This window comes from Hemiscyllium ocellatum, chromosome 8 (genome assembly GCF_020745735.1).
Source record: "Hemiscyllium ocellatum isolate sHemOce1 chromosome 8, sHemOce1.pat.X.cur, whole genome shotgun sequence".
Taxonomy (NCBI): domain Eukaryota; kingdom Metazoa; phylum Chordata; class Chondrichthyes; order Orectolobiformes; family Hemiscylliidae; genus Hemiscyllium; species Hemiscyllium ocellatum.
Window position 1 is genome coordinate 112,680,134 of NC_083408.1, and position 26,981 is coordinate 112,707,114.

The window sequence follows — 26,981 nt, forward strand, 5'->3', positions numbered from 1 at the left end:
TTATTGTCTCATTTTGGATCTGAAAGGTAGGAACAGGGCTAAGGGGCTTTCTGCACCAGTTTCCATCTCCCATCAGTTTGCTCTAGCAATCTGTGCCTCAAGGTGATGCTGACCTGTTGCACACTCCCCTCAAAATGTGTTTTACAGTGACACTGACTTCCCATTTGTACCATCTGGCCTGCATGTAAAGTTTGTGTCACATTATGTTTCATTCACTGTCCTCTGAAGTGAACTGCCACACCAGTCTGCAAAAATGGCAACTAGGGAAGTTGGTCCATGACTGGTTAACTACAGACATGAAACAAATTCAATCAATTTGCACTGTTTGTGCCCTACACAGCAGTCAAAGCCCACATTACTCTATGCCAGAAATACTTTTTTTTAAGAATCTGATTCTGGAGAACTAATGTGAATTTTCTACTTTCCATATCCATCATCCTTTTGGGTTTTCACAGCAATATTGCTCCGCCATGGCTAGTTTGCATAATCATACCAGCAAAAGGGTTGTGACCACCTGATAATATTTGCAGCAGGTAGACACAATCAAGTTCAAGTTCAAGATCAAAACATAAATCAGCCTTAAAGGGAAAGATGAAAGCACTAATCTTCACAATACTAACCTTTAAAAACAATGTACCTTCTCGATATTAGCATACAATGAAGAATAAGAAACTAGACTGTGTCTACAACTCACTTGTCCAACACTACCAGGTCAGTGGCAGTCTCTGCACTGCTCCGGAGAATCTTTTCCAGCTTCAAAATTTTCTCCTCTAGCTCAGAAGGGTCACATTTACCATTTAAAATGGAGGCAGTCAGTCCCAAGATCCGAGGGCATGAAGGATTCTCCTCACACATCTGATTTAACAAAAAAGAAACAACATTAAAATGAGTCATGGAAAGAATTCAAAGTTAGAGATTTCCCTTTCCAAACTGTTGGATTTGTGATTTATTTTTAATAATTCAAACTTAAATCACAAAAGAATCGCCAGATGTGAAGTTAAAAGCTGTGGAGTTGCTTCAGTGGAAAAAAAAGGAAAGCATGAAAAAAAGATAAAAGACAAAGAAAGAAAAGACAGATAAAAACACAAAGGAAAAGATGACCCAAAATGTTAACGGATTTCCCTCTACAGATGTTGCCAGACCTGCTGAGCATTTTTTGTTTGTGTTTCTGGTTTCCAGCATCTGCAGTTCTGTGGTTTTTATTTTGTTGATGATTCCTAAAGTACTTGACAAAGTATAATCTGAGAGGATGTTCCCCCTCAGAGTGTCTGGGACCACACAGCATAGTCTCAGAATAAAAGAGGGCCAATTTAAGACTGAGTTGAGGACAAATTTCTTCTCAGAGGATTCAGTTGTAGGCACAATCCATATGGATACTTAAGGCTGAGACAGATTTTTGATCAGCAGGGGAAACAAAGGTTACAGGGAAAGGTTAGGAAAGTGGACATGAGGAACATTGAATAGGACATGGCTGATTCTATGCTGAAGCAAGCTCTTGAGGCCGAATGGCCTACTCCTTTTCCAGTTTCTCATGGTCTTATGGAGGGGTCTGGCAGCTGAGTAGATAAATCCCAGGTTGTTCAGAGGGGTAAGGGGGGAATAACTGGGTGCTGGTACAAATTTTCAACTTTTTTGACCACAGGAAAGATACTAGCAGACTAGAGGACAGCCAGTGTGGTACTGTTATGTGAAGGGAGCAAGGAATAAACGAGAACAGTCTAACTTTGGTGCAGGAGCACTATTGAAAGCAATTTGGAGGCAATCAACTTGCACTCGGAAAGGCAGACATTAATCAAGAACAGTCAGCATGACTTTGTTCAGGAGAGATCTCATCTGACCAACTGGATTGATTATTTTGAAGAGGTGACCAGATGTGTAGAGGAGGTCAATGCATTTGACATAATCTACTTATCAAAAGCTGGGATACACTTGGTGTCAGAGGTCTGGATGGGGCAAAATTTGTAAGCAGCATCCAGGAAAGTTTTCTAGAGCAATACATCAACAGATGCTGAGGGAAGGGGCCATATTGGATCTGGTGTTGGGGAATGATCCAGGCCAGGTGGTAGAAGTTGCTTTGGGGGATTTCTTTGGGAATAGTTACCACAATTCTGTAAGTTTTAAAATACCTACAGACAAAGATGAAAGTGGTCCTAAGGGATGAGTACTAAACTGGGCCAAGGCCAATTATATCAAAATTAGACAGGAGCTGGGAAATGTGGATTGGACACAGCTATTTGAAGGAAAATCCACATTTGATATGTGTGAGGCTTTCAAAGATAGTGCAGGATAGGCATATCCCTTTGAAAATCAGGGTTAGAAAATTGAAGATGTGTGAATCGTGGATGCCATGAGAAATTGTATGACTAGCCAGGAGGAAAAGGGAGCGTACGTAAGATCCAGGCAGCTAAGAACAGAATGGGCCTGGAGGAATATTGGGAGAGTAGGACCAGGAATCAAGCGGGCTAAAACTGGTCATGAAATAACTACAGCAAGCAGAATTAAGGAGAACCCCAAGGCATTTTCTTCTTGTATAAGAAGCAAGAGAGCAACCAGAGAAAGGGTTGCGCCACTAAAGGATAAGGAAGGAAGGTTGTGTGTCGAACATGAGAAAGTGGGTGAGATTCTTGATGATTACTTTGCATCAGTGTTCATTGACGAATGGAAAGGTGATAAATGCTGAGCTTAGCAATTGAAGTTTGTTTAGTCTGGATCACATGGACATAAGGAAGGAGGATACGTTGGGTAGGCTAAAGGATATTAAAGGTGGACAAATCCCCAGGACCGGATGGGATCTATCCCAGGTTGCTGAGGGAGACGAGAGAGCAAATAGCTGGGGCCCTGACAGATATCTTTGCAGCATCCTTAAACGCAGGTTACATTATGGAGGACTGGAGGGTTGCTCATGTTGTCTTCCTGTACCAGAAAGGTTGTAGGGATATTCCAGGTAACTACAGATCAGTGTGCCTGACATCAGTGGTTGGAAAGATGCTGGAGAAGGTACTGAGGGATAAAATCTATTTATATTTGGAAAAGAATGGGCTGATCAGTGATAGGTAACAAGATTTTGTGCAAGGTAGATCATGCCATACGAACTTAATAGAGTTGTTTGAGGAAGTGACCAAGTTGATCGATTAACGAATGGCTGTACATGTCATATAAGGAGTTTGATAAGGTTCCCCATGGTAAACTAATGGAGAAAGTGAAGTCATGTGGTGTGCAGGGTCTTCTAGCTAGGTGGATAAAGAACTGGTTGAGCAACAGGAGACAGTAGTAGTTGAAGGGAGTTTCTTGAATGGAGAAAGGTGACCAGTGGCGTTCCGCAGGAGTCAGTGTTGGGGCCACTGATGTTGATAATATACATAAACGATCTGGAAAAGGGCATTGTTGGTCTGATCAGTAAGTTTGCAGATGAAACAAAGATTGGTCAAGTAGGAGAAAGCATAGGGGACTGCCAAAGAATACAGGAGGACATAGACTGGAGAGCTGGGCAGAGAAGTGGCAGATGGAGTTCAATCCAGGCAAAATGTGAGGTGTTGCATTTTGGGAAGTCTAATTCTGGAATGAACTATATTGTAAACGGAAGAACCTTGAGAAAAAGTGACGAGCAGAGAGATCTGGGAGTGCAGATCCATTGTATCCTGAAGGTGCCTGCTCAGGTGGATAGAGTGGTCAAGGTGACATATGGTATGCTTGCCTTCAATGGAGAGGGTATTGAGTAGAAGAGCTGGCAGGTCATGTTAAGATTGTACACACTGTTGGTTCGGCCGCATTTAGAATACTGTGTACAGTTCCGGTCGCCACATTACCAAAAGGACGTGGATGCTTTGGAGAAGGTGCAGAGAAGGTTTATGAAGATGTTGCCTGTTACAGAAGGCGCTAGCTATGAAAAGAAGTTGAGTAGGTTAGCATCGTTTTAAATTAGAAGAAAGGAGATTGAGGGGGATCTGATTGTGGTCTATAAAATTATGAAGGGTATAGATAGGGTAGACAGAGATAAGCCTTTTCCTAGGGCGAGGGATTCAATAACACGAGGACACACATTCAAGGTGAGAGGTGAAAAGTTTAAAAGGGGGATATACACAGCAAGTACTTTACACAGAGGGTTGTAGGGGCCTGGAACGCACTGCCAACAGAGGTAGTAGAGACAGGCACAGTAGATTCATTTAAGATGCGTCTGGACAGATGCATGAGTAGGTGGGGAGCAGAGGGATACATCCTTAGGAATTGGACGATAGGTTTAGACAGTGGATTTGGATCGGCACAGGCTTGGAGGGCTGAAGGGCCTGTGCTGTAAATTTTCTTTGTTCAAAAAGTACCTTGGTGCACATGTCCACCAGTCCCTTAAGATAATATGGCAGGTAGATAAAGTGGTTAAGGCGGCATGTGAGAGACTTGTTTTCTTGCCAAGGGGCAGAGTTTAAGATCAGAGATATTAGATAGTCCAGTTAAGGCAGTTCTGGAATCCACATTATAATGGGAGAATATGATTGCACTACAGCAGGTGCAGAGGAGATTTACCAGAATGTCGCCTGACTGGAGTTTGTTATGTAGAAAGATTGAATGGATATCAGCTGTTTACTTGGAGCACAGCAGAGCAGACTGAGGGGGAACGTAATTGTGATGAATACCATTTGAGGGGTAGATAGGAAATGTTCCCCTTTGTGGAAGGTGGAGGGATCAATGACCAGAGGGCATACATCGAGCTAAAGGGCAGGAGGTTTAGAGGGAATGTGAGGAAAAACTCCTCCTTCCCCCCCACCCAAGAGGTACTCATTGCCTGTAAAAGGTGGCACAGGTAGAAACCCTCATCACATTTATTGAATTTTTAGATGTATATTTGTGCAACCAAGACATACAAGCTATGGACCAAGTGCTGGAAAATGGGATTAGAATAGTTAGGTGACTGCCTTTAAGTGGTACAGACTTGATGGGCTGAAGGGCTTTTTTTCTTTGCCGTAGAGCTCAATGACTATACAGCAAAAATACTCTTTCATTAACAATGGCTACCGCTGGGAGATATTAGAAATACGTATTCTGATGTACAATGTTACTTCATGCTTAAATGGATAATGTTAGCACCAGTTTTGGTTACCTATAATAAAACAATTCCATAATCAATGGTCTAACAAGGTTCTTTTAAGGTCTCTCCTTTAATCAACTCGTGGGAAGCGAGCATCGCTGGCAAAACTAGCATTTATTGCTTTTAACTCTCAAACAAATATTAGGTACACCTTGAGCCTTTCCAGGCATGAGCAGAAAGTATATATCAAAAAAAAAGGGCGAAAAGCAGGTTTGATTTGGAATGGTGCACCAAGCCATTTTGAGTCCAATGTGACCAAATCAACATTTTTAACTATTTAGCGATTATTGTTAAGTGTATCTGATCAAAGATGCCACTTCACAAATATTTAAACATTTCATGTTTCATCGGAGGAGACAAAGAAGTTGTTACAATTTTCGCAATAAAAATTCCAGCAAATACTTCCATAGCCTCTCCACCCACAGGGTTAGAGGCAATCAAGCTGACAAGTTCAATAAATAAATGAATTCAATTTTTTTAACAAAAAGCAGTAATGGCAAATGGAACCTTGTCATGAATGCTTTGGTCTGAAGACTTGTTCACATCAAGCCAAAGGGAGGGGAAGTGGAGAGCAAGAAAAAGAGAAACAGCTGCTGCACTTCTGTTATCAATGTTAATATTAGGCAATGCCAGCAGACTCACAGGGAGAGCCAGTTACATTCAAAGTGATACTTCTTCAGATTGGTACCATGTAGGAGAGGGAGCTGTACTCAATGGCATTCTGCCTGAATTTAGACAGATCTGCACATAAACATCACACTCCCATGAGAATATGTACACAGGATTCACACGGCTAAGCTGATTGCTCAGCTTGTACTCTAATACATAGCTAAAGGCAAACTATCCTCTTGAAGGTGCTCGGCAGGGTTTTGGCTCTACTGGAAGAATGCTAATAATTAGGATACTTACCTTGTGGGGTCTTTTGCAACTTTAGCACTTCAATTAAACAACGTTCATGTATTATAAGCACTTAAGGAAAGAGCTAACAAAACTAACAGATTAAAAGAGTAGAAGGGCTAGAGAACAAACGTGGACACTGACCTTTACATGTGACCGGTTAGATATAAAATCTGACTCCGTAAGCCAAATTGGAACTGCCATAACAGAGGCAAAACTAAACTGCAACAACTTTCTATCAACAGACTAGAAGATGGAAGATTAGCCTCTTGCCCTCAAACAGTAATTTTGCTTTACAATTTGTCATGCATCAAGACCCAAAATAGTTCTTGTTCAAAGTCCTGTCATTCAACCAACTTGCAAACTATAGATCCTATTAACAAAGGGGCAAATAAATGTTCCTTGTGCAACAGTCCTGCAGTTGTATAAAGTAACATCTTAAGTACCATCTGGCTTGGGTTAATGGCAAAGGACATAATATCAAGCTTTTTATAACGTAGGAAAAACACTTTCAATATTTTGCCATCTTTTTAGAAACGGTAGACACACTCGTGAGGCAAAAATAAAGTGAGTTATAAATGGTGAGGATTCCTGATACCATCCCACGGTGAATCTTTTCAAAAAAGGTCAAACCATTGCTGCTAGAGCCTTCAACATTCAACAGAGGATGTAGCAACCCTCAGGGATGACAGCAAAAAAGAACATTACATCATAACAGCTCAAAGAGTTGAGATTTCAAGCTAGTTAACTTTACTCAATTTCTTTACCTATTTTAGGCAGGAAGGTGACTAAAAGGTCAATCACAAGTGAATGGTAAAGCAGATTCAAAGTATCATATTTCTTAGGGTCATGTTTTCTATTTCATTGAAAGACAATATTTACAAGCTTATATCTTAGTTTAAGTACACAGATTACCTTATATTTCTAGTCAGAACACTAGACTCCAAGCTATCAAATTGTCATGGTTGACAGGTAGCATGAGAAAACAGCTGCATCTCACGAAGCAAACACAATTTGGGGGGCAGGGACAGGCAGGTGAGAGGGGAGGAATGTTCTCAAATTTGGATTATTTTGGAAAGGTAACAAAAACTGTAAAGTCAAGCAGCTTTATACAGGGGATGTGCACATGACTGACAAGAAATACAAGTTCCCAATTTCCACAGAAGTGAAAACAATGTTAATAATTATTTGCAATTAAACTTTCCAGGATGTCACACTGACAAGAGGCTGTAACTACAAGTTTACATAGACAGATTTTAGTTTGAATTTAGAAATTAAGAGTTTTCTTTGTAATGGAAATATAAAAACAATAAAGGACTTCAAAATAATAAATGAACTAAGTGCCCTTTGGCTGCATGCACTGGAGGTTTGCCCCAAATTTGTAACTTAATTTCACATGAGAACGACATTTGGACTTCACTCCCAGTGTGGAATGTTATGGCAAAATGATTTGTCTAAATGACAGCAAGAAATAATACCTTCATAATCTCCTGATAGGGATGTTCTCTGATTGCAAGGTGGCATTCATCAAACACTAGAAGGTTGATTTTGGAGAGGAAAAGGTAGCCCCTTTTCAAGATGTGCAAGAAGATGTGGCAAGTCATGACTAGCACCTATAAAAATCAAAAACAGGAGAGAAATAAAGAAGGACAATCAGTAAAGATTTTACATAAACATAACGTTTTTACGCAGTTAACACATGGGTATTTCTACAACTTTTTAAAAAAAAAATTGCATCTGTGCTTTAGTTTTGGTTGTGGACTATATGGGAAAGGGCTGTTTTATGAAAATGGACTGAGGAAGGAAGTGCAATATGTTTTAAAAACAAATTACTGAAACTAACTGTAAAATTATGTCTACACTGTTGCTTTCCAAGCTGTGTAAGACACAAGAGAAGTTGGCCTGGCTTTGGGGTTCTTGTACAACGTGAAAGTCAGCTGGCTATAGGTTGCTGATTAGTTTGTGGAGTTGTAATCACTTGTGGATGCCCGACAGTGCCAATCTGATTGGCTCATGAGTGGTTGCTTATCTTATTGGTGTGAACGACACTGGCAGGTCTTGGACCTCTGGAATGTGGGGTGGTGTCTCTTTCTCTGCAGTAAAAATGCCTGAAAAAAAAAAGCCAGTTTATTTTCTTCCACCAGTTACTGTAAGCCCTTGCTTTTATCCAATAATTCAAATTTTATCACTTGTAAACCAATTGCTCACTTTTCTAGAGAAGGCAAAGAGTAAACTGAAGGATTAGGGAAACCAGAGGGTCTCCTCCAAAAAACTCCTGAGGTGTTATGCCACTGAACATTTTCTCCAGTGTTTTTTAATAACACCAATTTTTGCTTTGTATTGGAGTATTTTTAGAAGGGGGGGGGGTCGAGTTTTTAAAACTAAGTTATTCAGCAACAGTTCTGGTTTACTTGTCCTTAGGATCTACTTACTTGTAATAAATTGTACTTCTTGTTAACTACATGATCCATGTTTTCGGTCAATCTGAATCTACCAGGGAGGTAAATTGGGAATTCAGCATAGTGCGATACAATCATTAACTGTTAAGATGCCTCCGGGATGAGCAGGACTTTATTTTCAGGCTTTAAACATTTTACATTACGGCATACAAAATGGAAAATGCAAAAGACAGGACTACGATCTTTAACTAGACTTTCAAACTAAGTTGAAATACCTGTTGTCCAACAAAGCTTTTGTTCCATTCTTTACTTGCCCATGACTCAATGTTTTCCAAACTGGAATACTCTCCGACCTTCAGGTCTGAATGGGTCTTGACAGCTGCTGCTAGCTGAGCCACAGAGGGTGCTAGAAGAGATTATGCTTAATTTAACCACTACATTCTCTCACCAATTTACATTCTGCACACAAATGATGCTATTTAAACAGAAATGTCCAGTTATACAACCATATCAATTACCTGAACTAACTGCTTCAGATAACAGTCCTAAAATGGTTTCTTATTTCAGTGAGTTTGCACTAAGGATTACATCATCCACGAAGTCCTGAAAAGGTGCTAGATTTAATCCCATCAATATCCAGGCTGGCACAACAATGGAAATGCTGCATATTGCTGCATTATCTGAAAATGCCTTCATTGCAGATTATTATACTACTGAGCAAGGACCATGCAAGGCTGCCCTGGTCATTTGGTGAACTGAGTTTAATCCACTATTAAATTAATAATAGCCAAGCATTTTCCAGCAGGAATTACCCGTTAGTAATCAGCCCTGAGAATCCTTGCCCAGAGGTTGGTATGTATTGAAGACGACACTGATTATTGATCTGATCAATTTGGAAGTAGAGGGAATAAGGCTACACCACAAAATTTTATTGTCAGGTGGTTATTATGACTACGTTACTGCAAATGCAGCTTGACCAGAACATCTAATCTTATGACCTTGCATAGACTCACTCTACCATTAGCATTCAATCAGGGAATCAACCCTTGTTCAATGAAGAATGCAGGAGGGACATGCAAGGAGCAGCATCAGACAACTAAAAATTAGGTGTCAACCTGAAAACATACTATGAAGTCCTACTTTCATGCCAAGCAGGAGGAGGATATAATGCACAGAACTAAATGATTCCACAACCAACAAATCAGATCTTAGGATGTGTCAGTACGGTAGAGCTGTCATGAATGGTTGTGGACAGTGAAATAACTAACAGGTAGAGGAGATGACACAAATATCCCAACCTCAAATGATAGCACAGCTGAGCACACTAGTTAAAAAGGTAAAGTGGAAGCATCTGCAACCTGCTTTAGCCTAAAGTGCTAAGTGGATTATCCACTTGAGCTTCTTTCAGAAATCCACTGCATCACAGATGCCAGTCTTCAGACAATTTGATTAACTCTATATAATAAAAAGAGTCAAAGGCAGCATATACACATATTTTGAACCATGTCAACATTCTGGTAATAAACAAACGTGCTCCAGAACCATTCTTACGCCAGCCAGGTTGTTCCAATTCACAGCTACAACAATGGCATTACCTAACAACGTGATAAAGTTGCTCAGATATATTTGGTACACAAGATGCAGGACAATGTCAAACCAGACAATTACTGGCCAGTGTATTCTTGATCAAATTGACCATGCTAGCATGTGACCTTGAAAAAGAACAACCCGCTCACAGTAATTCAATATAGGTTAGGCCAGGGCCACAGTTTCTGGCCTCATTAGAGCATGAAACAGCTGACCTCCAGGATGTATGGCGAGAGGGACTGTCCTTGACAAAGGTAGTTTTTAACAAATTACGGCATTAAGCAACCCTCGCAAAACTGAAGTCAAAAGGAAATCAATGGAAAACACTCTGGTAATTGGAGTCGTACTTAACATGAAGAAAGTTAGTTGCGAGTGTTGAAGGTCAATTAACTCCACCCAGGACATCAGTGCAGGAGTTCCTCAGGGTAGTGTCCCAGGAACAACCATCTTCATGGTCATCCTCAATGACCTTCTCACCATCACAAGATCAGAAATGGGCATGCTCCACGATGGTTGTACAATGTTCAATATTATTCAGACTTCCACAGATACTGAAGCCAAAAAATACCCCAATACCAACACCAGGACCTGATCAGGTGTACTCTAGAACTCTGTGGAAAGCTAGGGAAACGATTGCTGGGCCTCTTGCTGAGATATTTGTATCATTCATAATCACAGGTGAGGTGCCAGAAGTCTGAAGGTTGGCAAACATGGTATCACTGTTCAAGAAGGGTGGTAAGGACAAGCCAGTGAGCCTGACCTCGGTGGTGGGCAAGTTGTTGGAAAGAATCCTGAAGGACAGGATGTACATGTATTTGGAAAGGCAAGGACTGATTAGGGATAGTCAACATGGCTTTGTGCATGGAAAATCATGCCTCATAAACTTGATTGAGTTTTTTGAAGTAACAAAGCGGATTGATGAGGGCAGAGTGGTAGATCTATATGGACTTCAGTAAGGCATTTGACAAGGTTCCCCATGGGAAACTGGTGAGCAAAGTTAGATCTCACGAAATACAGGGAGAACTAGCCATTTGGATACAGAACTGGCTCAAAGATAGAAGATGGTGGTGGAGGATGGTTGTTTTTCAGACTGGAGGCCTGTGACCAGTGGAATGCCATAAGGATCGGTGCTGGGTCCACTACCTTTCATCATTTACATAAATAATTTGGATGTGAGTATATGAGGTACGGTTAGTAAGTTTGCAGATGACACCAAATTGTAGGTGCAGTGGACAGCGAAGAAGGTTACCCCCGATTATAACAGGATCTTGATCAGATGGGCCAATGGGCTGAGAAGTGGCAGACTGAGTTTAATTCAGATAAACATGAGGTGCTGCATTTTGGGAAAGCAAATCTTCGCAGGACTTATACACTTAATGGTAAGGTCCTAGGGAGTGTTGCTGAACAAAAAGAGACCTTGGAGTGTAGGTTCATAGCTCCTTGAAAGCAGGTAGTTAGGATAGTGAAGGAGGCGGTTGGTATGCTTTCTTTTATTGGTCAGAGTATTGAGTACAGGGGTTGGGAGGTTATGTTGCAGCTGTACAGAACATTGGTTAGGCCACTGTTGGAATATTGCATGCCATTCTTGTCTTCGTCCTATCGGAAAGATGTTGTGAAACTTGAAAGGGTTCAGAAAGATTTACAAGGATGTTTCCAGAGTTGAAGGATTTGAGCTATAGGGAGAGGCTGAACAGGCTGGACTGTTTTCCATGGAACGTCGGAGGCTAAGGGGTAACCTTATAGAGGTTTATAAAATAAGGGGCATGGATAGAATAAATAGATAAAATCTTTTCCCTGGTCAGCTAGCAACACCCTCATCCCGTAAAAGACGACTGTCTATACGACAGCACATTCCAAGCCATTTCCATCCCAAAAGACATGGGCAGCACACACTGGGGAACAAGTTTCCCAAACCACCTGCAAATTTCCTTCTAGACCATTCACCTTCCTGACTTAGAAGCGGATTGCTGTTCCTTTGCCGTTGCTGGGTCAAAATCCTGGAATTCTCTTCCCAAGGGCATTGTGGGTCTATCTACAACATTTGGACTGCAGTGGTTCAAGGTAGTTCACCACCACGTTTTCAAGGGCAACTAGGCATGGGCAATAAAAATTTTGGCCAGCCAGCGTTGCTCTTGTCACATGAATGAATGAAAATATGCAGCATGACTTAGCGTACACTCAGGTTTGGCTGTCAAGTAGCAAATAACATTTGCATCACACAAGTGCCGGGCACTGACCATTTTCCAAAAGACCTAATCTAACCATCACCTTGTGACATTCAATGGCACTGAATTCTCCGTGGTGGGCGACACGGTGGCACAGTGGTTAGCACTGCTGCCTCACAGCGCCAGAGACCCAGGTTCAATTCCCGCCTCAGGTGACTGACTGTGTGGAGTTTGCACGTTCTCCCCATGTCTGCGTGGGTTTCCTCCGGGTGCTCCGGTTTCCTCTCACAATCCAAAGATGTGCGGGTCAGGTGAATTGGCCATGCTAAATTGCCCATAGTGTTAGGTAAGGGGTAAATGTAGGGGTAGGGGTATGGGTGGGTTGCGCTTCGGCGGGTCGGTGTGGACTTGTTGGGCCGAAGGGCCTGTTTCCACATTAAGTAATCTAATCATTAACAGCATCCTGGTGGGATTGTCATTGACCAGGAACTGAACAGGGTCAGCCATATAAATATTTTGGCTACAAGACCAGGTTTGAAGCTAGGAATTCTGAAGGAATTACCTCCTGTCTCACCAATACCTAGACAGACAAAAGCACCAGAAACATGAGAACACTACTACCTATCTCCATGTTGCATACTTTATCACTAATCCTTAGCTGTCTGAGCCAAAATTCGAGAACTTTTCCCAAACAGCGATGTGGATGCTACACACTAAAGATTAAGCAGTTCAGAAAAACGCTCACCACCATTTTCTACAGGGCAAAAGAGATGAGCAAAAAAAAATGCTGACCAACCCAATGATGCTCACATCCATGAGACCACAAGAAATATTTACTCCTGTTCAGTTTGGCCCCTTGAGCCTGCTCTGCCATTCGATAGGATCATGTTGACATTCCTAATGTCTACTTTACTGCCCTTTTCCTGATTCATCTAGAGTATATCTTAGCCATAAATATACGCAAGGACTCTTGCTCCCAAAGCACACTCTGCAAAAAGTTTCAAAGACTCTCAATCTTCAGAAGATCCTCATCTCAGACTTCCTCTGTAAGACGTGTCAGATCATTAACATAACTACTATCACCACATGTGGCAACACCACCCACCACGTATACGGGAGATACTCATATGACACGGCTAATGTTGTCTACCACCCAAGCTGCAGGCAAGGATGCTCTGAGGCATGATGTATTGGCAAGACCATGTAGGTGCTATGACAATGATGAATGGACACTGTACAAATTCCAGACAGGAGTGTTCCACCGCAATCGGGAACACTTCAGCAATCAAGGACATTCAACCTCCAATCTTCGCGTAAGTACCCTCCAAGTTGGCTGTTGAGAAACACAACCACTGAGCAGAAACTGAGTGTCAAGTTCCATATCCATGAAGACTGCCTCAATCATGATCTTGAGTTCATGTTGCGCTGCATGTAAACCCACTATACTGTTCCGTGCCTGTAAAAATCTTCATCCTGTCCGGTTTTGACACCACCATCTTGATAACTTGTTATGATGTACCTCAATTAGTTTGTACAGGTGTGGATTACTTGTTCCTTTGCTTTGACCCTCAGCATGCAACTCTTATACCTCGCACATTATTCCAGCTGTTTGGTTTGTCTCCAGCACCACCTTATTTTAATTTTTTTGCAATTATCTCTCTGCCTCAATTAATCAGATCATTGGTCATCCCTTCATTTGTAATTCAGTTACTGACACTTTATTCACACAGTCGGACACCTTTGATCATCTACAGAGACTTATAATTCAGCCTTTCGACATTCCATTCATACCACTTGTATGATCTTTCTGCCTATTGAACTCTCTGCCTATACATTCTGTGCCGGTGTATTCTTCTTCACTTACCTAACAAAACAGGAGCACTTTGAAAGCTCGTGGCTTCAAATAACCCGGTTGGACTATAACCTGGTGTTGTATGACTTCTAAATGGGCCTTAAATGGGTATCGCCTTAATATCCTGTCTGGTCCTAACCTTACCTCATGAAGGGAAACATACGCTCAACATCTAATTTGTCAAGCCCTGTAAGAATCTCATATATTTACACTCATTCTTCCAAATTTCAGTGAGTAGAGTCCCAAACTGTTTAGCCTTTGTTCATAGGACAATCTCTCCATAGCAGGGAACATCCTCATGAACCTTGTCTGAAGTCACTCCAATGAAATTTTATCTTTACTTAAGGGGACCACAACTGCTGAGTACACTGGATGCGGTTTTACCAGCACCTTGTACAGTTGCAATAATATTTCACCACTCTTTGGAGCATAGGCGATGCTGAGGGGGTCGTGGAGAGCATGTTTGGTGACATTGCAGAGTAGGATTGCTGAGGGAGAAAGGGAATGGGTAACCAAAAAGGCAGAGAAAGAGCAGGAAGACAGTGCAGGTGCCCCACGTAGTCATCTCCCTCCAAAATAGGTATACCGTTTTGGATACTGCTGGGGGAGATGGCTCACCAGGAGAAGGCAGCAGTAGCCAGGTTCATGGCAATGTGGCTGGCTGTGCTGTACAGAAGGGTGGGAAAAAAAAAGTGGAAGGGCTACAGTCATAGGGGATTCAATTGTAAGGGGAGCAGATAGGCGGTTCTGTGGTCAAAAATGTGACTCCCAAATGGTATGTTGCCTCTTAGATGCACAAGCTGAAAATGTGTTGCTGGAAAAGCGCAGGTCAGGCAGCATCCAAGGAACAGGAAATATGACGTTTCGGGCATAAGCCCTTCATCAGGAATCAGGGTTCCTGATGAAGGGCTTATGCCCAAAACGTTGAATTTCCTGTTCGTTGGATGCTGCCTGACCTGCTGCGCTTTTCCAGCAACACATTTTCAGCTCTGATCTCCAGCATCTGCAGACCTCACTTTTTCCTCTTAGATGCACGAGTCAGGATGTCTCAGATCAGCTGCAGAATATTCTGAAGGGAGAGAGTGAACAGCCAATTGCCATGGTACATATAGGCACCAACGATAAGTAAAAAACAGGATGAGGTCCCACAAGCTGAATTTAGGGAGTTAGGAGCCAAGTTAAAAAGTAGGATCTCAAAGGTAGTAATCTCAGGATTGTTACCAGGGCCATGTGCTAGTCAGAATAGAAATGAAAGAATAGGCAGGATGAATGGCTTGAGAGATGGTGTGCTGGGGGGGGGGGGGGGGGGGGGGGCAGGGAAGAGACATCAGATTTTGGGGACATTGGGACCTGTTCTGAGGGAGGTGGGAATATCACAAATTGGACAGTTTACACCTGGGCTGGTCTGGAACCAATGTCCTTGGGGTGCTTTTGCTAATACTGTTGGGGAGTGTTTAAACTGATGTGGCAGGGGGTTAGGAACCAAACGAAGGGGTTAGTGGACAGTCAGAAGGTAATAACTAAAGCCTGTAAGGAATTAGATAATGAAGTCAGCGTAACTAAGGTGAAGATGAATGCAAAGGGACTGATGGCCTGAGGTGCATTTATTTTAAAGATTAGATTGCCTACAGTGTGGAAACAGGCCCTTCGCCCCGACAAGTACACACCAACCCTCTGAAGAGTAAGCACCCACCTAACACTATGGACAATTTAGCATGGCCAATTCACCTGACCTGCACATCTTTGGATTGTGGGAGGAAACTGGAGCACTCGGAGGAAACCCACACATACGCGGGGAGGATGTGCAAACTCCACACAGACATTTGCCCGAGGCTGGAATTGAACCTGGAACCCTGGTGCTGTGAGGCAGCAATGCTAACCACTGCCCCACCATGCCACCCCCTGCAAGAAATGTAGTAAGTAAGGCAGATGAACGTAGGGCTTAGATTAGTAATAGGGAGTATGATGTTATTGCTATAACTGAGAGTTGGTTGAGGGAAGGGCATGATTGGCAACTAAATATCCCAGGATATCAATGCTTCAGGCAGGATTGAGGGGTAAGTAAAAGGGGTGGAGGTGTTGCATTACTGGTCAGAGGGGACATCACAGCTGTGCTGAAGAAGGGTACTATGGAGGACTCAAGCAGTGAGGCAATATGGACAGAGCTCAGAAATCAGAAGAATGCAGTAACAATGTTGGAGCTGTACTACAGGCCTCCCAACAATGAGCATGAGATAGAGGTACAAATATGTGAACAGATTATGGAAAGATGTAGGAGTAACAGGGTCTTGGTGGAGATTTTAACTTTCTCATAATTAGTGTTGGAGGTTTGATTGAGCATGATTTGTAAGAAGCATTCAGGAGGGTTTTCCAGAGCAGTACGTAAATAGTCCAAATTGGGAAGGGGCCATTGTGGACCTGGTGTTGACAAATGAGCCCAGCTAGGTGGTAGTAGGGGATTACTTTGGGAATTGTGATCACAATTCCATAAGTTTTAGAATATTCATGGACAAAGACAGGAGTGGTCCTAAAGGAAGAGTGCTAAATTGGGGAAAGACCAATTATACCAAAATTCAGGAGGAGCTGGAGAATGTAGATTGGAAGCAGCTGTTTGAAAGTAAATCCACATTTGATATGTGGGAGGGTTTTAAAGAGCGGTTGATTAAAGTGCAGGAGAGACAGATCTTTGTGAAAATGAGGGATAGAAATGGCAAGATTAGAGAACCATGGATGACAGGTGAAATTGAGAGACTAGCTAAGAGGGAAAAAAAAGGAAGCATTCATAAGGTCTAGGCAACTGAAGACAGATGAAGCTTTGGAAGAATATTGGGAACGTAGGACCAATCTGAAACGAGGAATTAAGAGGGCTAAAAGGGATCATGAGATATCTTCAGCAAACAGGGTTAAGGAAAATCCCAAAGCCTTTTATTCATATGTAAGGAGCAAGAGGGTAATTCAAGAAAGGGTTAGCCCACTCAAGGACAAAGGAGGAAAGTTCTGCATGGAGTCAGAGAAAATAGGTGAGATTCTTAAATGAGTACTTTTGCATCGGTATTCATCAAGGAGAGAGACATGACGGATGTTGAGGTTAGGGACAGATGTTTGATTGTTCTCGGGCAAGTCGGCTTAAGTAGGATGTGTTGGGCATTCTAAAAGGCAATTCCCTAAGTCCGGATGGGATCTATCCCAGGTCACTGAAGGAAATGAGCGAGGATATAGCTGGGGCCTTTACGGATATCCTTGCAGCATTCTTGAACACAAGTGAAGTCCCAGAGGACTGGAGAAATGTCAATGTTGTCCCCTTGTTTAAGCAGGGATAATTAAGGTAATAATAGACCAGTGAGCTTGACATCAGTGGTAGGAAAGCTGCTGGAGAAGATAAAGAGGGAGAGGATCTGTTCCCATTTGGAAGAAAATGAGCTTATCAGTGATAGGCATCATGGTTTTGTGCAGGAAAGGTCATATCTTACCAACTTAATAGAATTCTTTGAGAAAGTGACAAAATTGATTGATGAGGGAAAGGCTGTAGATGTCATATACATGGACTTCAGCAAGGTGTTTGATAAGGTTCCCCATGATAGGCTGATGGAAAAAGTGAAGTTGCATGGGGTCAAGGGTGCATTAGCTAGATGGATAAAGAAGTGGCTGGGCAACAGGAGACAGAAGAAGGGAGTTTCTCAAACTGGAGAACTGTGACCAGTAGTGTTCCACAGGCATCCGTGCTGGGACCACTGTTGCTGGTGATATATATAAATGATTTGGAGGAAGGTATAGGTGGTCTGATTAGTAAGTATGCAGATGACACTAAGATTAGTGGAGTAGCAGATAGAGAAAGAGACTGTCAGAGAATACAGCAGAACATACAGAGTACAGCAGATTAGAGAGTTGGGCAGAGAAATTGCAGGAGGAGTTCAATCCGGACAAATGTGAGGTGATGCATTTTAGAAAATACAATTCAAGTGTGAACTATACAGTAAATGGAAAAGTCCTGGGAACATTGAGATTTGAGTGTTCAGGTCCATTGTTCCCTAAAAGTCGATAGTGGGGTCAAAGCAGCATACGGCATACTTTCCTTCAGCAGACAGGGTATGAGTATAAGAGTTGGCAGGTCATGTTAGAGTTGTATAAGACATTAGTCCAGCCACATTTGAAATACTGCACACAGTTCTGGTTGCCACATTACCAAAAGGATGTGGATCTTTTGGAGAGGGTGCAGAGGAGGTTCACCAGGATGTTGCCTAGTTTGGAGGGTGCAAGCTATGAAGGGGTTGAGTAGATCAGGATTATTTTCATTAGAAAGACGGAGATTGGGGGGGGGAACTAATTGAGGTCATGGGAGTATAGACAGGGTGGACAGCAAGAAGCATCTCCCCCTGTCCCCGCCCCGAGTGGGGAACTCAATTACTAGAACTCATGAGTTCAAAGTGAGAGGTGGTGGAGGCAGACATGATAGCACCATTTAAAATGCATCTAAACAGATACATGAATGGCAGGGAGCAGAGGGGTGTAGATACTTAGAAAATAGATGACAGGTTTAGATAGAAGGTCTGGATTGGCGCAGGTATGAAGGGCCAAAGCACCTGTTCTTGTGCTGTAATTTTCTTTGTTCTTATACTCCAACCACATTGAAATAAAGGCCAACATTCCATTAGCTTTCCTGATTACCTGCTGCACTCAAACAATTATTTAAAAAAAGTACTTACCGGAACTAACCAAAAGCACAGTCCGTGATCCATTCTTGTTGAATTGTCCCCTGATCTGATGAGATAGCTCCTTTGTAAGTAGCACTGCAATGAAAGTCTTCCCTGAGCCAGTATTTAAACAAACTATAGTATTATGTTCCAAAGCTGCTTCTAGAAGTTCAACCTGCAAATAAAAATTGTTTTTTAAAAACCAATAAAACATTGACTATTTTCCTTTTATTCTTTCCTATAGTTGAAAAAAATATATACAGACTGAGTGGCACTAATTGCACAAATTTGACAGCTATTACAGTGGCTTTTTAATCCTAGCAAGCTTGACAGCTGAGCCAATTTTTAAAATTATGCAGAGACAGATAAACTTTCCAGCAGGGGCCACTAGATGCTGAGCCAGAAACAACAGCCTAGACTGAATTTTCCTGCCCAGTTCAGGGTCAACACTGGTGATGATGAGGGAAAAAAATAGTAGTGTAGGTCTGCACACACTACAGTTTCCATTTTGCCAATTGTATACGAGTACCAATGCCCCAAAATAAACAAGTTACATTAAATATAAATCATGGTAATTGAAAAGAATAAGGAACTGCCACAAATTTGACACTGGTGTACTGCTCTTCAAGCAAGTGTTGTACCTAGAATCCCAGAGATAAGGAATAACTTGGCTTTAAAATAGCACATTCTTGTGGATAAGCTTGAATATTTTAAGAAGTCATTTTGTCTTGTACAGTGCATTTAAAAACTGTTCCTTTTTATAGTTAATCAGTACTACCAGCAATCTCGAGGGCAGGGACAATTCCCAACTCATGGAAACATCTGCCAAACGTGTGGTGGGAGATGTGGCTCCAGGTTTGGGCTCATTAGCCACGCAAGAAACCACAGAATCCATGTCCAGTGACCCAGCGCTTCCTAGTCAAACTTGTTAGTGAGTGATTGCCGATGATGACAAACAATATTACGTTAGATAGCTGTAATTGAGGCTGTCAACAAAGAGCCTCTAGAACTCAATACTGAGTTCAATAACTTAAATGGCTGATTCTGTCCTTAAATATTTTTTGCCCATCTCACAACCCATCCTATTATGAAATGGGTTGCTTTTAGCACAGTCACATTCTCACGTACAGTTAGGCTCATTATCATGTTATATGGGCTGCATTCAGCACAGCTCACCTATTTTCTACTCTGAGCTCTTACAATCTCTTATACAGTGTTGTGTGTGTGTCCTGGTCTACAATTTATAATCTCCTTATTTAACTACTGCTTTGACATTTCTCTTCCTGGACACCATCTCCACTTACCTGCTCACTCACCACTCCTTCCCCACCACTAATTTGGCTTCAGCATAAACACAAGTGTTTTTCTAGCTACTTACAATTCTGATAATAAGAGGCACTGGATTCAAAATGTTAACTCCACTTTCTTCCCACAGATGATGCCAGACTTGCTGAGTTTCTCCAGCAGTTTTTGTTTTTGTTCCTATAATACCTATTTCTACGTACCATCTTCCAAACAGCACGTACCTGATATTTCCTTGGTGTAAAAATGTTATCATGGATAGCTTCCTGTTGCCACGGCAGTCCAAAAAAGGGACCCATTGGTGATGAAGCAGGCGTCATGAGCTGTAATCCTGCCATGCTTAGGTTTCACAAAGCGGTCTTTTCATTCATCCAGTGTTTCTGTCATTTCAAATGTTCCAGCAAATCCTGACCAACACAAAGAATTGAGCTCCATTGTCAAAATGTAAACTCCTTTGCATTTCCAGGCCACTAAAAACAAAGTTCAAAATTGAGAAGTACTATTTTATTTGACCCCAATTATTTCCCATCTCCAAGTGCTAAACCTTGCTAGAGCATGAATCCACAAACCTGATTAAATCACCAATATTTTGGCCAAGCCACCACCATCATTCTTTATAGATTGAGTGCATAAGATGGGAATCACAACCATCTTAATCTCAGACTTATTCAACATCCAAACCTTTAACCTCTATTGCAAAACCAAAGTTATTAGATCCCTTTTCTTCCTATAGTCCTTGGATCATACTCCACAGACACTGGACAACTCTTGAACCATTTATTGTTACTTTCCCTCAACATAATAGTAGAGTAGGATTGGGAGGAAGATTATTGATAACAATATAGATCGGCTTCCATTCATTATTACTCAAATCAAAGCTCCAGTGGAACAGTAGTATACCATAGATAACTTGTTAGCCCAGATCTGAGCAATACCTAGATAATATCCTGGCTTTGGCTAACAAGTGGCAAGTAACATTGCCAACACAAAAGTGCCAGCCAATACCATTGCTAACAAAGAGAGAATCTAACCCTTGACATCAATGATATTAGAATCACTGATGGTTCCAATATCAAAATCACAAGGGTTGCCTTAAATAGAAACTGAACTGAACTAGACTAGTCACATAAATAAATGTTACAAGTGCAGGCCAGCGAATGGAAATTCTGCAGAGAGCACCTTGTCTCCTCACTCACCCAACTATAAAACACAAGTCAGGAGAGTGATGGAAGACTCCCCACTTGCCTGGATGAGTGTCACTCAAAAATCTCAGACAGGATAGAGAAGGCAGTGTTTGGTGTACTTTCCTTGGTCAGATTGTGTACAGGAATTGGGAGGTCATGATGTGGCTGTACAGGACTTTGGTTAGGCCAACGTTGCATGCAATTCTGGTCTCCTTCCTATGGGAAGGGTGTTATGAAACTTGAAAGGATTTAGAAAAGATTAACAAAAATGTTGCCAGGGTTGGAGGATTTGAGCTATAGGGAGAGGTTGAATAAGCTGGGGCTGTTTTCCCTGTGGCATCGGAGGCTGAGGGATGAGCTTAGAGAGTTTTAACAAATCATGAGGTGCACGGATAGGATAAATAGTCTTTTCCCTGGAGTGGGGGAGACCAGAACTAGACAGCATAGGTTTAGGGTGGGGGTGGGGGAAGAGGTGGGGAGATATAACAGAGACCTAAGGGGCAACCTTTTCACTCAGTGGGTAGTGCATGTGTAGAATGAACTGCCAGAGGAAGTGGAGGAGGCTGGTACAACTGCAACATTTAAAAGGCATCTGGACAGGTATATGAATAGCAAGAGTTTGGAGGTATTTGGGCCAAGTGCTTGAATGTGAGAATAGATTGGGTTGGGATATCTGGTCGGCATGGACGAGTAGGACCGAAAAGGTCTGTTTCCATGCTGTACATCTCTATGTCTATCACCCAGTACAAAACAGCCTGCTTGTTTGGGGTCATATTCATTCCCTCCACTATTGATGTTCAGTAACAGCAGTGTTCACTCTCTACAAAATGAAATAAAGAAATGCAGCAAGGCATAAACAGCACCTTCCAAACCTGCAACTACCACCATTTAGAAAAACAAGGTCAAAAGATACTTGGAAAAACCACCATATGCAAGTTCCCCTCCAAACCATTCACCAGCCTGACATGGAAATATATTAACACTGAGTTAAAATCTGAACCCCTTTTTAAACAGAACTGGTTGTACCTTCACCAAATAGACTTCAGTGCACAACGGGGCAACTAGGAATAGGCAAGAAATGCTGGCCCAGCCAGTGCAACCCATCCCATGAACAATTTAAAATTTAAAAAAAACTTCCATCTTTCGATCACTATTTTGAAGAATGGCCAATTAGCCAACTTCTTAAGAATCCTGTTACTAGGTTAAAATTTACTTAATCAATAGGTGAAGAAGGAAATTGCAGAGGCCCTGAGACAAATTTTGATATTAAAGGCATGATATTAAAAAAAGTTAACTTGTCCTGCTGACCTGCAGGAAACTGGATGTCCCGAGGCTAGGGTGGGATGCCTCTGGCTTACAGATAAAATTGTAAGAAATTACATTATCATCTCCTATCCAAAGCCATTTACATGACCATTTCCTTGCCATTCAAAAGCCTATTTCCATTTTCATCCCATATTCAGAAATCAATAATAACATTACACTTGGAATTTAACTACTCCCTGTAGTTTTAAAAAAAAATACAATTCACACCAGATCTGGCCATTAAGGGATGATTTGCATGACATGGTTTCTGGAGAGGAGGTGATCACTGCAGTGTGCCTTGAGTAGCATGTGACTGTGTGGGGGATGGCTGGGGGTTGTCTTGTGGGCATTACTGACTGTGATGTAAAGATTTTGTATAAAGGAATGATTGTTGCCTTTGTTCAGACAGAGCTTTTGCCGCAACCCTGTAAGCCCTGCCAGGTGTGTTAAAGGTTCTTCCAGTAAGCTTGCACTGTACTGTGCTTTATGAAATTTGGTTGTTGTTCACAGAAGTTGGCATGTTGCAGTTGCATGTAGTGTGCAAGAATCTCAGGAAAAAGAATTAACATTGGGAAGTGTCAGAGAACTGGTGGTCAGCTAACTTTACGAGAAGGGTGACAGAGTTAGATTAGGAAACTATAGACGAGCGAGTCTAACATCTATAGTAGGGATACTGTTGTAAAAAAAAAATCAAATCAGCAAAAGGCAAAAAAAAAAGATCGCCAGAGGTAAGATTTAATCAGGGATAATCAGAGTGGCTTTGCCAGAGGGAGATCATGCCTAACAAACGAGGTGGATTTTTTTGAGGATATGACTAAGTGCTTGAATAAGGGTAAGGGAATTGACGTTTGTATAGATTTCCAGCAAAGCCTTTGACAAGGCCCCACATGGGAAACTGATAAAGGAGACAAAATTTCACAGGATCCAGGGTAACTTGCAACTTGGATGCAAAATCAACTTAGTGACCCAAGACAGCAGGTGATAGAAGGTTGTTGTGCAACTTGAGCCCAGTGTACAGTGGCATACCACAAGGATCAGTGTTAAGTACCTTATTGTTTGTAAAATTCCCAAATAATATAGGAGAGAATTAAGAGGGGGTGATTAGATTAGATTCCTTAGTGTGGAAACAGGTCCTTTGGCCCAACCAGTCCACACCGACCCTCCAAAGAGCAACCCACCCAAGCCCATTTCACTCTGAATGATGCACCTAACACTACGGGCAATTTAGCATGGCCAATCCACCTAACCTGCACACTTATGGACTGTGGAAGGAAACCGGAGCACCCGGAGGAAACCCATGCAGATATGGGTAGAATGGCGATTGTCTGTGTGGAGTTTGTAGAGGCTGGAATCAAACATGGGACCCTGGTGCTGTGAGGCAGCAGTGCTAACCACTGAGCTGCCCTGGTTTGGAAATGATAAGTTAGTTTGTGGATAACAAAGATTGACCAGGTAGTTGACAGGTGCAAAGCAAGGTATTAGGTTACAGGAGGGTATAAATAGATTGGCCAGATGGGCAGGTGAAAGTGAATCCTGAAAATGCGAGATGATATACTTTTGAAGGAACAAGACCAGACCTGATGAATGACAAAACATTAGGAAGACCTGAGGTACAGAGGGATTTTAGTATGCTTGTCCCCAGATCCCTGAAAGTAGTAGGACAGATTAATAGGGTAGTTATGAAGAAATACAAAAACTGCATACATTCATGTAGAACTCTGAGCTCAAAAACTGCAGGAATTTATATAGAACACTTATTAGATTAGAATCAATCTAAACATCAGGTCATAGACAGAGAACACAGGGGGCTAACAGCTTCAACATATTGTCTAGCTATCACCATTGTTAGCAGCTAACCCGAGAATGCAACTTTAAAAAGAAGGGTTTTGTGATTTACACATGAAAGAAGTGAGACTACCACTGTATTCTAACACATGAAAGGCTTAACAGACAATCAATTTTTCAATATATTATTTGTTACATCACACTGCAAATTTTTGCTATAAATTCTGTTACGATCGAGCCCTCCACAATCACCTGATGAAGGAGCGTCGCATCAAAACCTAGTGTGCTTCCAATTTAACCTGGTGTTGTGATTTTTAACGTTGTACACCTCAGTCCAACACCGGCATCTCCAAATCACGACTACTATCGACACCACTAACCGCCAAGAAGATTGCACATATCGACACAGACATCAAGTTTCTACAGGAATGCAGGCAAGCAGGAAAGATCCCGAAAGGATTACGGATCACGAACCCACTTAGGTCGACCTACAACGCAGACTACGCAGAGAGACTTTGCCACCGCTTCTCTTAAACTTCTGCATCATCTTGTGCATCAACTCTACAGCAGACGCCACAACCTTGAAATTCAGATGGAGTCCACACTCACAGCCTGCAATCAGGATACAGCAGTACAATTACGCGACATTGCCAAACAGACAAGGCGACAAAACTACACCACGTACATGCACACCATGAACAAAAACTGGAGAAGCTTGGCATTCTTACCAGTCATAGCAAAGCCCGCCCTGGAACCACAGTAGACAACATTATCACTGCGGGGAAGTCTATTGTCAACTTATCCGACCACATCCTTTGACCGGAAGAGATTGAAGTCCTGAATAGGGGTCTCAACTTCTGCCCCACCACCAAAATGGACCCGTTGGTTCTGGCAGCAGACACAGAGGAGTTCAGACAACTGAGACTCCGGGAATTCTTTCAAGGTGCTCGCAGTGATCCCACTGAGCCCACTGCTGAACTAGAACAGTCATCACAGGGATCTGAAGAGCGACCAAAGAAGGTGTCAACATGGACCCCACCGGAGGGCCACTGCCCTGGGCTTGACATGTATGCTCAAACGGTCAGGTAATATATAAATGCCAGATTCATCAGCCGTACCCACAAGGTAGAGCAAAACATCACCCGTTCACAACGCAATACCATCCAGGCTCTCAAAACCAATCACAACATTGTCATCAAACCAGCAGATAAAGGAGGAGCCATTGTCATTCAGAATAGAACCGATTACTGCAAGGAAGTGTACCGACAACGGAACAACCAGGAACACTACAGGCAACTACCAGCTGATCTGACCAAAGACCAAACCTGAGAATTAAACACTGATCAGAACTTTGGATCCAGTCCTTCAGAATTCCCTACGCGCCCTCATCCCATGTACTTCTCGTGTAGGCGACTTCTACTGCCTTCCAAAAGGTACACAAAGCCAACACACCGGGACGTCCCATATGTCGGGCAATGGAACCTTATGTGAGAATCTCTCTGGCTATGTGGAAGGCATCTTGAAACCTATTGTACAGGGGATCTCCAGCTTCTGTCGCGACACTACGGATTTCTTACAAAAACTCAGCACCCACAGACCAGTCGTACCGGGAACATTCCTGGTCACAATGGACATTTCCGCACTCTACACCAGCACCCCCCACAAGGATGGCATCGCGGCAACAGCCTCAGTACTCAACACTAACAACTGCCAATCTCCAAACACCATCCTACAGCTCATCTGCTTTATCCTCAATCATAACGTCTTCACCTTTGACAACCAGTTCTTCATCCAGACACACGGAATAGCCATGGGGACCAAGTTTGCACGCCAATATGCCAACATTTCTTCCTCTGGATCCATGGCGAGGAGTCACTGATAAAACTACAGTGACATCAACGAGTTTCATCCCATCATCAAACTCACCATGGACTACTCTCGACTGTCTGCCTCATTCTTGGACACGTGCGTCTCAGTCAAGGATGGACACCTCAGCACCACGCTCTACCACAAACAGCCATTCCCTATGGACAAGCACTACACATACACCAGACCTGCTCAGAGGAGGAGGAACGTGACGGACACCTGGAAGTACTCAAGGATGCCGTCACAAGAACGGGGTACGATGCTCAACTCATCGACCACCAGTTCTGACGTGCCACAGCAAGGAACCGTAATGACCTCCTCAGGAGACAGACACATGCTGCAACTGACAGGGTACCCTTCATTGTTCAGTACTTCCCAGAGGCTGAAAAATTATGCCATGTTCTTCGTGACCTGCAACACACTATCAATGAGGATGAGCACCTCACCAAGACCTTCCCCACTACTTGCCTTTAAACAACCGCCAAACCTCAAACAGATCATTGTTCGTAGCAAACTGCCCGGCTCTCAGGACAATTCCATACAACCCTGTCACGGTGGACGCTGCAAGAAGTGCCAAATTGTGGACATAGATACCACTATTAAGCGTGGGAACACCTCCCACCTCGTACATGGCAGGTACTCATGTGACTCAGCCAATGTTGTCTATCTTATACGTTGCAGGCAAGGATGCCCGGCGGCATGGTACATTGGGGAAACTGAGCAAAAGCTACAACGGATGAATGGACACCGCACAACAATCAACAGACAGGAGGGTTCCCTCCCATTTGGGGAACACTTCAGTGGTCCAGGACAGTAGAGGAAAGTGGCCGAGCAGAGGCTGATAGCTAAGTTCGGTACCCATAGGGAG

The 26,981-nt window shown here is 42.5% G+C and overlaps 1 protein-coding gene across 4 annotated transcripts in view; it reads right to left on the bottom strand.

Annotated features, from left to right (window-relative positions):
* Positions 1 to 26,981, bottom strand: part of dicer1 (dicer 1, ribonuclease type III) — a 179,553-nt gene that overhangs the window by 88,617 nt on the left and 63,955 nt on the right. For all 4 annotated transcript variants that reach the window (XM_060829478.1, XM_060829479.1, XM_060829480.1 and 1 more), the window contains exons 4-8: positions 20,198 to 20,380; positions 18,684 to 18,846; positions 8,652 to 8,782; positions 7,456 to 7,590; positions 695 to 855 (exon numbers count right to left, since the gene is read on the bottom strand). In XM_060829478.1, the coding sequence (XP_060685461.1) occupies positions 695 to 855; positions 7,456 to 7,590; positions 8,652 to 8,782; positions 18,684 to 18,846; positions 20,198 to 20,311 (704 nt within the window). In that variant the 5' untranslated portion in view covers positions 20,312 to 20,380. The remainder of the gene's footprint in view (positions 1 to 694; positions 856 to 7,455; positions 7,591 to 8,651; positions 8,783 to 18,683; positions 18,847 to 20,197; positions 20,381 to 26,981) is intronic.